This window comes from Rutidosis leptorrhynchoides, chromosome 4 (assembly GCF_046630445.1).
Source record: "Rutidosis leptorrhynchoides isolate AG116_Rl617_1_P2 chromosome 4, CSIRO_AGI_Rlap_v1, whole genome shotgun sequence".
Taxonomy (NCBI): domain Eukaryota; kingdom Viridiplantae; phylum Streptophyta; class Magnoliopsida; order Asterales; family Asteraceae; genus Rutidosis; species Rutidosis leptorrhynchoides.
The window spans coordinates 257,977,185-257,989,316 of NC_092336.1; the positions used below are offsets into that span (position 1 = coordinate 257,977,185).

Genomic DNA, 12,132 nt, shown 5'->3' on the forward strand with positions numbered 1-12,132 from the left:
TTCCCGTCAATTGCGCAAGAACCATCAGATGCGCCATCACTATTAAAGGGCGCGTTAAAAGCTGCGGGTACATTATAAAACGATTGCACATAGATACTGGTTGCGGCGTCGATATAATGTACGAACGCTGTTTCCGGTTGCTGCCTGAAACGGTTCGGGCAAAACTAATAGCTCCCAGCACCGCACTATCAAGATTTTCTGGCGAGTCCACATGGCCAATTGGGATCACCGAGCTGGAATTGGAGCTAGTAGATGATGATAATAAGGAATTAGTAAGAAGTACAACAGTAGAATTTATTGTAGTAAGATCTTAATCAAAATACAATGCGCTCTTAGGACGCACAACATTGTAAAAGTTGGCGGCCATTACTTCCACGGTGCATGGTCATATAAAATTCCCAACTCCATTAGGAATCGCGACAATAAAATCAGAAACACAAGACGCAAGTGTTGCAGCTGTAGAACAATCAGAAAAACAGCCAAGTGAAGAAGAGCAGTTGTGGAGCTACATGATTATCGCAAATCCGCGGTATCCGGACCAAAAAATAAGATCGGCGGAGGATTGTCTGATGAAACAAAGTTTAAACTCTGTAACATATTAGCTTTTAACACAGTCGTCTTTGCATGGAAAGAAGCAGATATGACCAGCGTGCCAAGGGAAGTAGCTGAACGTAAGCTTAATGCAAACCCAAAAGTCTAACGCCAGTACGCCAAAAGAAACGCGGTATGGAACCAGAAAGAAGCGAATGGTTAAAGGCAGAAGTCGACAAATTGGTTAAAGCAAACATATTGCGAGAAGTGCGGTATCAAACTTGGGTAGCAAACCCGGTACTGGTGAAAAAGCCAGATGGATCTTGACGCATGTGCGTCGACTTCACAGATATTAATAAGGCTTGTCCTAAGGATAACTATCCGTTACCAGAAATAGACTGGAAAGTTGAATCGCTAGCTGGTTTCAGGTATAAATGTTTTTTGGATGCGTACAAAGGATACCATCAAATACAGATGGCCGCGGAAGATGAAGACAAAACTGCTCTCCACACCAGCCAAGGCATTTATTGTTATACAAAGATGCCATTTGGTTTGAAGAATGCCGGGGCAACATACCAACGCGTAATAGATGAGGCTTTTAAAAGTCAAATTGGCAGAAATTTAGAAGCATATGTGGATGATTTGGTGATAAAAAGCACTACAGAGTAAGGTTTATTGGATGATATATTAGAAACGTTTGCGTCATTAAGAAAGATAAACATGAAGCTCAATCCGTCAAAATGTAGCTTTGGAGAAGAAGAAGAAGGGAAATTTCTAGGCCATATAATCACTGAACGCGAAATATGCGCAAATCCAAAGAAAATAGAAGCCATCAAAAGTATGCCATCACCTAGAAGTAAGAAGGAGGTGCAAAGTTTGACGGGTAAGTTGGCCGCGTTAATGAGATTCTTATCAAAATCCGCACCTTTTTTGGGACGCTAAAAAATTGTTTAAAGAAAACGGATTTCAAATGGAAAGAGGAAGCGGAAGTTGCTTTTCAAGAGATGAAAAAGTTGTTAAAGGAATTGCCAACGATGATTGCGCCCGTTGCAGGAGAAACATTAATACTTTACTTAGCGGCATCAAAAGAAGCAATAAGTTCAGTGTTGATAGCAAACAGGGGGCAGGTACGCACTTCAAACTAAAACTTAGTTATTTCTTATTCAATAGTCATTTAAAATTATATGTATTATGCTATGCGAACAGGTACAAATGCCTATATATTTTGTTAGTAAAGCCTTAACATGATGCGAATTAAATTAATCTGCAATTGAAAAACTCGTCTATGCGCTTGTGCATACGGCCAGACGCTTAAGGAGATATTTCCAAGCGCATCCAATAATGGTCTTAACGGATCAACCAATAAAGCAGGTATGAAAAAAAAAATATTAGTACAAGCCTAAAATTGCTTGAACAAATTCTCGCAAATTTACATTCGCTAACAATTGTTGAGCAGGTGCTATACAAACCAGAAAATTCTGGTCGCATGGCCAAATGGGCTATTGAATTAGGTGAGCACGAGATAAGTTTCTCACCAAGAAGTGCGGTGAAAGGGAAAGTCTTAGCAGATTATCTGGCTGAAACAGCCGTTGTATTGAAATCTCGCACGAGTCAAAAGAAATACCACCTCCACCCGAGTAGTTGTGGGAGATGCATACAGACGGGGCCTGTGGTCCAGAAGGCACAGGGGCGGGTATAGTCCTAAAAAGTCCAGAAGGAGTGGAATATACCTTCGCGCTGCGTTTTAACTTCCCTGTAACAAATAATGAAGCTGAGTATGAAGCATTACTATCTGGAATGCGAGTAGCAAAATACTTGGAAGTAAAAGAGTTATCAGTATATGTTGATTCACAGTTAGTTGTAAATCAATTCAACGGAATATTCGAAGCACATGATGAATCAATGCAAAAATATCTGAAACTGGTGCAAGAACTTGCGGTAGACTTCGATATATTACAGATAATGCAGGATTCAAGAACGTTGAACAAAAAGGCAGATGCGCTTAGTAAGTTGGCTGCCTTAACGTTCAGTCATTTCAAAAAGAAATTTGGGTGAAAGAAGTGAAAGTCAAATCCATTGACACAGACTGCGTATCTGCCGCAGTCGAAGAAGATGAGCCAAGTTGGATGACACCGATAGTGAAATTTTTGAACACCGGAACATTGCCAATAGATTTAATAGAGGCAAGAAAAATTAAAATGAAAGCACCAATGTATTTGCTAGACAAAGGAGTTCTATATAGAAAATATTTCTTGGGACATCATTTGCGGTGTCTTAATCCAACTCAAGCAGAATCAATTATCCGAGAAGTGCATGAGGGAATTGTGATGACCCGTCAAAATCGCTATTGACGCGGTACATTATTCATTTATTTCATAGTGAGGTTTTGACCTCTATATGATACGTTTTGTAAACATTGCATTCTTTTGAAAAAGCACACCATAAATGAATATATAAATCTTAGGTTTTCGACATATGATGATTTCTACTTATAGATAATCACTGTAAACAATAGTTTACAATACTACATCCGTTGTGAATGAAAAGTTTTCTCGAATAAAACATGTATGACTCCATGCACATAGCTTGTATAACGTATAAGCAAACAGCGGAAGATTTCTAGGGACCTGAGAATAAACATGCTTAAAAGTGTCAACACAAAGGTTGGTGAGTTCATAGTTTTAATATTGTGCATAAACTGTATATAAAGGTGGATCACAAGATTTCAGTTGTTTCATCCAGAAACGTTTATCAAAATATTCTACAAGATTGAGCACCCTGGTAACTAAACTTTAACGTTATAATAAGTACCCCTGTTTTAACATACATGCAATCAACATGTACAATACACGCAATTCAACGTGTACTAAACTCAAATAGTATACGTCTGTTTTATAGTTCAGGCTAGGGTTTCTATACCTGGAACAGACGGGGATGTCAAGCCCTATGGATCCATATATACCTACTCGCGCCCACCAGTTCTTATAATCGGCAGTTACTATTACCAAAACTAAGGGATTTTCGGTTCAAAGTCAGTGTAGAATTTAGTATGTACTTGTATCCATTGCGTTTAAAATAAAGTGCATGTATTCTCAGCCCAAAAATATAGATTGCAAAAGCAATTAAAAAGGGAGCAAATGAAACTCACCTTAGCAGCACATAAAGTCATTCACCGAAACGTGACCGAAACTCGGAATACCAAATAACCGTAGATCTCAACCTAGAGAACATATGTTGGTCAATAAATGTCTATCAAGCTAGGTCAGGTCATAGTGTGTCACAATCCTAATGCTCGAGACCGACATACAAAAGTTATCAAAAGTCGTTTCAAAAAGTCAATCTGACTCAATACTATTGTTGAATGATCATGGTAATCGAAACATTCTAACATTTCACATAGTTTCCCAATTCTTGTAAAATTAAACTATAGTTTTTATAAGGCTTTAAAATATAATAAACAATCAATTTTGACAATTACTCAACAAGACGAGACGTGCCTTATATAGAAATTCATTTACTCGATTAGTAATATTTGAAAATCCAATTTATCAATCTTATAAACAAGTTGTTTAAATATCAATTGCATATTCAAAAGCAATTCAATTAATGTCAATCATAATTCAGTTGACCATATCTTTAAATTCGTTCATCGAAATTACGCGATTTCTAAATGAAAAGTTATTGATTTTTCGCCAGCTTTTCAAAAACATGCATATCATATATCTTTTATCAGTAATTTATGTATTTAATTCGTGATTCATCATAAACTGTTTAACGACGAAATTTAACATACAAGCATGCATAAACATATATACTCGAGCACTAGCCATGGATACACTATTAATATATAAAAGATAAGATATGAATGCTCACATATCAATATTGTGATTCAATATAGCAGGAAGGTACGTAGACGCAACAGAGATGATAAACACTAGGTTTGACTTGCAAATAATACCCGCGAACATTACCCATAACCTCCATAATTATAATCCATAGTTTCCTTAGCTCTATCCCGCTTGAAAACCCATTTTGAAAGTGACACGCTCTTGACTTCGTCGTAGTATTTTATGTATAATACTAATAATATTAATACTAATACTACTAATAATATTAGGATTAATAATAATAATTAATAATAAAATAAATAAATAATTACGGTGTAATATAAGATCAGAGGAAGTGTGCAACAAATGAACCAAAACGTCGAATTTTATAGACTTGAGCCACCAACTCACACCATGCGATCGCATGGGAAATGTGAGGGGAAACCATGCGATCGCATGACCCCTATTTCCAGCTCATGATCGTTTGTTGTTTAGCCTGTCGACATATTATTATATAATATATATAATATATTTAATTTATATAATTAATTATATATTATATTAAATTCACGTGCATAGTTGACTTATAATTTTTGGTCCGATGACTCGTACGTTGTCACTCGACTTATGTCCCGGTTCCGGTTTCTCGAATGCATTTTTGTATGCTTAGAAAACTAGTACTTTCCATTACGCGACGTGTACCTTTATCAAAAATTAAACTTAATCATTGATAAACTATGTCACTCGAAGTGTAGCTTTAATCAATTAAGTGTTTTGGTTATTTGCTTCTATAAATCATCGTCTCATAGTATATACATACGCATATATATATTTTTATTTTGAAATAGTGTTTTACTGTAGCAAAGTACTGTAGCAAAGTTTTTTACTGTAGCAAATAGTGATTGTTGAAAACACTGTAGCTTTTCGGGTACTGTAGCAACTTGAAAATACTGTAACAAATTAGTGTTTTACTAGTTCATCTTAAATGTTTTAGTTAACTTATATAAATATCAATCGAATCAATAATCGAATGTTACTATCGTTTACTAAATAACTTGAAATCATATATATATATATATATATATGCACATTAAGTTATATATATATTGTTCGTGAATCTTTGAGAACAGTCAAAGAATAATTGATTACATGAATATAGTTTCAAAACTTTCGTGACTCAACATTACAGACTTTGCTTATCGTGTCGAAAACATTAAATCATTTAAAGATAAAGTTTAAATTTGGTCAAAAATTTCCGGGTTGTCACAGGAATGTGCACTTTGCATTTAGGACATAAAACGGTGGCATCCAAGATAATGCGGCTTGGATACTATTGGACGTCAATGTACAGAGATGCCGCGGAAATAGTACGCAAATGTCGGTCATGTCAGCTGCATGCACCGGTAAGCAAAGCTCCACGACATCCAATGATACCAGTCAAGTCTCCATGGCCATTCTGCAAATGGGCAATCGATATAGTGGGACCATTCCCCACAGGACCAGGAGGCGTAAAGTTTTTGGTCGTAGCCATAGATTACTTCACAAAGTGGGTAGAGGCCAAACCGCTTAAAACAATTTTGGGCAAACAAGTCCGCAATTTTGTATGGGAAAACATTGTTTGTCGGCTCTGAATACCAAATGAAATTGTGAGCGACAATGGTACACAATTTGAAGGGAACCCATTCAGTGACTAGTGCCAATAACTGAATATAAAGCAAACATTCACATCAGTTGCACACCCTCAGGCAAATGGCCAATATGAAGTAACAAATCGAGATATCGTATTAGGTATCAAAGCGAGACTTGGGCTTTGCCGAAAGGGTTGGATAGATAAACTACCAAACGTGTTATGGGCACACTGCACGACCTCAAAGGGTGCAACTAATGAAACACCTTTCAGCTTGGTGTACGAATCCGAGGCAGTAATACCTGCGGAGATAAATGTGGCTACCATGCGCATAGCCTCCTTTGATGAAAGTAGCAATAGCGAAGAACTGCGTGAAAATCTCAATTTGGTTGAAGAGCGCAGGGAAATGGCGGCAATAAAAGAAGCAATCAACAAGCAAAGAATTGCAAGCTACTATAATAAACGCATACAACCATTATCTTTCCAGTTGGATGATTTGGTGTGGCAAAAAAATGAAGCAAGCAGAGCGGAAGATACGGGTAAACTTGGACCAAAATGGGAAGGACCATACAAGGTTATTGGTGTAAGCGATGCAGGGGCGTATCGGTTAGTAAATTTAGATGGAAAAACAATAAAGTGCACCTGACATGCACAAACACTCAAACTGTGCTACATATGAAAAACAACAGAGGGATTGATCACCCCAAACAACTGTTTGAATTTTTATTATGTAATTTTCTATTTTTCATTGTAAACATGACAACTAAGTGCTGATCAAAAGATGTTTGAAATAAATTGAGTTATTCAGTTTAAGCCAATAACGTGTGTATTTTTACATTTGTTGATTGCATGCCCCTAAGCTGCACATGGACACACTCTGAGTCTCAAGTTGCATAGTTTAGTTTGGTTACTAATACTATTTTTAATGGTGACAGCAGTAAAACATTGGATTGTTTCAAAAGCTTGTACACCACGCAAGACGGAGACTTGCACAGTCTAGACTATAAAATACAAGTTTGGTTTACTTGTTTAAAAATACCCGGACATTGGTGTGGCCGGAAGACTCTTGAATATAGACATTGGTTTGTCTTAAATACGGATAAATTGCATTGGATTGCATATGCGTACACACTTATAAATTTTTTTATAAAAGTCTTGAGTATAAACATACAAGCATTGGTTTGCTTCTTTATAACATTGGATTGTTAGCGTAAGAATAAAAAGATCATGATAAGATTGAGGGGTCGCTCCCGTCATGAAATCATGACATTTATTCTAAAACAAGTTATGATATGCATAAGAACTGTAAAGAATCGTTATATCCGCCATAATGAATTCACAAAATACAATAGTATAAATGCACATAACAAACAAATATATTCGATTATAATATTTAAAACTATCAATTACATTTGGAGTAAAAGATATAAAGTCTAACGCTTAGCATAATGGCGTGACTTATACAAAATAAAAACTAATATATGCTAATAATAATAGGGTGGCTTGGCTGGAATGTTGCCCTACACTAAGGAGAGTATGCAATCTTCGCCCGCAGCGATAAGACGCATACCCTGCTTTAAACGAAAACAAAAATATAATATAGGGATGCGAAACCTCCGAACTGCAAGGCCCATCCTTCACTACCAAAAAATCGCTACCCAAAATGGACAAACAACATCCACCTCGGGTGTGATGACCCATCCAAATCCACTTGGACGAATACATCATTCATTGATTTCATAGTGAGGTTTTGACCTCTATATGATACGTTTTGTAAACATTGCATTCTTTTGAAAAGGTACACCATAAATGAATATATAAATCAAAGGTTTTCGACGTCTGATGATTTCTACGTATAAACAATCACCGTATATAATAGTTTACCATAATACATCCGTTGACAATGTAGTCAAAATAAGATACATGGTGATAATTTTGTGAATGCAAAGTTTTCTCGAATAAAGCATGTATGACTCCATGCACATATCTTGTATAACGTATAAGCAAACAGCGGAAGACTTCTAGAAACCTGAGAATAAAAATGCTTAAAAGTGTCAACACAAAGGTTGGTGAGTTCATAGTTTTAATGTTGCACATATTCTGTATATAAAGGTGGATCACAAGATTTCAGTTGTTTCATCCGAAACGTTTATCAAAAGATTCTACGAAATTGAGCACCCTGGTAACTAAACTTTAACGTATATATAATAAGTACCCCCGTTTTAACATACATGCAACCAACATGTACAATACACGAAATCCAACGTGTACTAAAATCAAATAGCATACGTCTGTTTTAGAGTTCAGGCTAGGGTTTCTATACCTGGAACAGACGGGGATGTCAAGCCCTATGGATCCATATACAACTACTCGCGCCCACCAGTTCTTATAACCGACAGTTACTAGTTACCAAAGCTAAGGGATTTTCGGTTCAAACTCAGTGTAGAATTTAGTATGTACTTGTATCCATTGCGTTTAAAATAAAGTGCATGTATTCTCAGCCCAAAAATATAGATTTCAAAAGCATTTAAAAAGGGATCTATAAACTCACCTTAGCAGCACATAAGGTCATTCATCGAAATGTGACCGAAACTCGAAACGCAAAATAACCGTAGATCTCAACCTAGAAAACATATGTTGGTCAATATATGTCTAACAAGTTAGGTTGGGTCATAGTGTATTACAATCCTAATGCTCGAGACCGACATGCAAAAGTTAACAAAAGTTATCTCAAAAGTCAACCTGACCCAATATGTTCTTTAAATCTATACATGTTTATTATCATAGTATAAGTCTTGATAATTGAACGAATTTATAGTTTATCAAACTCACAATATTATTTATTTCAGGAGTTATATTATATTTGAATTATCATGGCAATAGAAAATATTATATTATTTCACATAGCTTTTCAATACTTGTAAAATTAGATTATAGTGTTTATAAAGCTTTAAAACATGATAAGACAGTCAACTTTGACAATTGTTCAACAAAACGAGACGTGCTTTATATAAAAATTCATTTACTCGATTAGTAATATTTGAAAATCCAATTTATCAATCTCATAGACAAGTTGTTTAAATATTAATTTACAGTTTCAAACACAATTTCAATTAACGTTAACCATAATTCAGTTGACCATATCTTTTAATCCGTTCATCGAAATCACGCGATTTCTAAATGAAAAGTTAATAATTTTTCACCAGCTTTCCAAAAACATGCATATCATATACCTTATCTCAGTAGCATATGTATCAAATTCATAATTCATCAAAACTATCTAATGACGAAAATTAAAACATACAAGCATGCATAAACATATATACTCGAGCACTAGACATGGATACACTATTAATATATAAAAGATAAGATGTGAATGCTCACGCATCAATATTGTGATTCAATATTGTAGAAAAGTACGTAGACGCAACGGAGATGATAAACACTAAGTTTGACTTGCGAACAATACCCACGAACATTACCCATAGCCTCCATAGCTATAACTCATAGTTTCCTTAGCTCTATCCCGCTCAAAAAACCCGTTTGAAATAACTCGCTCATGACCTCGTCGTAATATTTTATGTATAATACTAATTATAATAATACTAGTACTTCTAATAATAATAAGATTAATAATAATATTAATCTTAATAATAATAATAATAATAATAATAATAATAATAATAATAATAATAATAATAATAATAATATAAATAATAAAGATATATGGAGTATCAGTGGATAGATGGATGAAAAAAATGAATCACAAAACTGAATTCGTTCGCCTTTTAAAGAACTTGGCCTCACCTACCCCCTCATGCGATCGCATGAGAGTTGTGAAGAGGACTCATGCGATCGCATGAGACCTTCATACAGCTAATCATTCCTAAATTCACGCTGTTGACATAATATGTATGTAATATTATATATATTATTTAATAAATAATATATTTAATCTTTAGAATTAATTAAATATTATATTATATTCTCGTGCATAGTTGATTTGTAATTTTTATACCGATGTGTTGTACGTTGACCCTCGACTTAAGTACTGGTTCCGGTTTTTCGAACGCATTTTCATACACTTCGAAAACTTGTACTTTACGTTTCGCGACACGTACATTTATCAATAATTAGATTTATTTCACCAATAATTATACTCCATGAAATGTAACTTATACATTTGAATGTTTTGGTCATTTGCTTCTATAAATCGACGTCTTGTTATATTTACATATGATAATTTAAATCAAAACGTTTTGCATCTAGTTATTATTATATTCAATCACTTTACAAATATATATATATATATATATATATATATATATATATATATATATATATTCTCAAAGAAAAATATAATTTTGTACATATTATATAGGATTGAAATATTTATTTAATAATATTATATTTTAGTTTTTCAAAAATAATTATATTTCAGTATTACAGACTTTGCTTATCGTGCCGGAAACATTAAATCATTTAAAGATAAAGTTTAAATTTGGTCAAAAATTTCGTCCCGAAATTTGGTTGGGATGGTCATGGATGACAATAAGTATGTTTTCATGACGCATACAAGCTGAAAATTAGAGTTTTATCATCAGCGAGTAATTTGGATAAAACAATTCATTTATGTGAAGAGTACGAGTGAAGCTATCAATAAAGAGTGAAATGGGTAAGTGTAGATTCCTCATATCTTTTGACGTAGATAGGATTGATTTCCAGAGTTCAAGGGATTTGGAGAAAATCCTTGTAATAAGATTTGATTCATCGGTAATCAAGGAAATTAGGATCCGCTTTAAATGCGATCAGCTGTTTTGATTGCTCTGTCGGATATTTTACTATAAATCCACCTTCTTTGTTTCCTTATTTCCACAGCTCATACCTTCTATTCTTTCTCCCTCAATACATATTTTAAAATATGCTCCATCCGGTTCTAATTCTTGATATACTCATAACTTTCATATCTGTCATCCTTCTTTTTCATCTGTCGCCGGAAGAATCTATTTACTTCTACTATACTCTTGGTTTTATAGTGTTTTTAGTTCTCCCGTGTCTTTATATTGCTTTATGCATCGATATATATGGTTTATAATTTCTGGATTGTCGTTGGGCTTTATATCTTCCTTTATATTTCGAAATCCCTGCTTCTGTCTTCTATAATTATTGTCGTTCGTAGTTAATGCTCTCTTCTATTTGCTACGATTTATACTCCCATTTCCATTTCGGAGCTTCATGCTTTTGTTTTCTTCTTCCCGACTTCAAGTCAAGCGAATAATGGTTCAGAATACGTAGATATTAATTTCGGAATGAACATTATTAATGTTCTAAGAAGGAAATTGTAATGAAACGATCTTGACTTGTCAAATTACCAGAATATCCGGAAAAATAGAACTATCAAGAAGATATGTTCTTAATATGTTTGGAGATGAGGTAGAATGTAAGAGTCGTGTAACATGGCATATGATGACGATATGGTCTATGAACCATCACGTTCCATTTAGAAACTCAGCATGACTTACTGTAATATAATCATGTTGATCAAGTGTCATTATATTATACTAACTCATGCTTCAGTTCCCAACACTTCTTCAAAACATTCATATTTTAAACTCAAAGGTTTTCAGAAATATCTTCAGAAATATCGAGGATATTTATAATGAAAGATATGATGATATCTTAGAATTTCTAATATCTAAAGATGATAAAGAAGATTTGTCCGTAAAGGTTTAGAGTTAGGAGCAAGGTATTCGTTAATGACTTCAGCAGATACTGAATCATTTGGATTCTTTGAAGGCAGGTTTAGTCTTTGTGATTTTTCCACAGCCTCCTTCATGGTTTGCTCAATCCGTTTTTCAGTTCCAGACCTTCTCTTTTTCTGAGCTTTGCCAACACACTATTCTTTGTCATCAAACTTTTGGTTGTTAAGGTCGTTTACAGTTTTTGATGCTTCATCAGCATTCAAAGTTATCATAACCAGATCGTCGGTTATCAATCCTGAAATGTCCCATTCTTATTGATTAAAAACGTTCCATATTAATTGATTTCGTTGCGAGGTTTTGACCTCTATATGAGACGTTTTTCAAAGACTGCATTCATTTTTAAAACAAATCATAACCTTTATTTCATAAATAAAGGTTTAAAAAG

General features: G+C 34.4%; 1 protein-coding gene across 1 annotated transcript; it reads left to right on the plus strand.

The window, feature by feature from the left end:
• Window positions 1-5,733: 5,733 nt before the first annotated feature.
• On the plus strand, window positions 5,734-6,631 carry LOC139841580 (uncharacterized). Its single transcript, XM_071831794.1, has 2 exons — window positions 5,734-5,761; window positions 6,090-6,631. Exons 1-2 carry the CDS (start codon window positions 5,734-5,736, stop codon window positions 6,629-6,631), a joined length of 570 nt encoding a protein of 189 aa, XP_071687895.1.
• The last annotated feature ends 5,501 nt before the right edge of the window (window positions 6,632-12,132 follow it).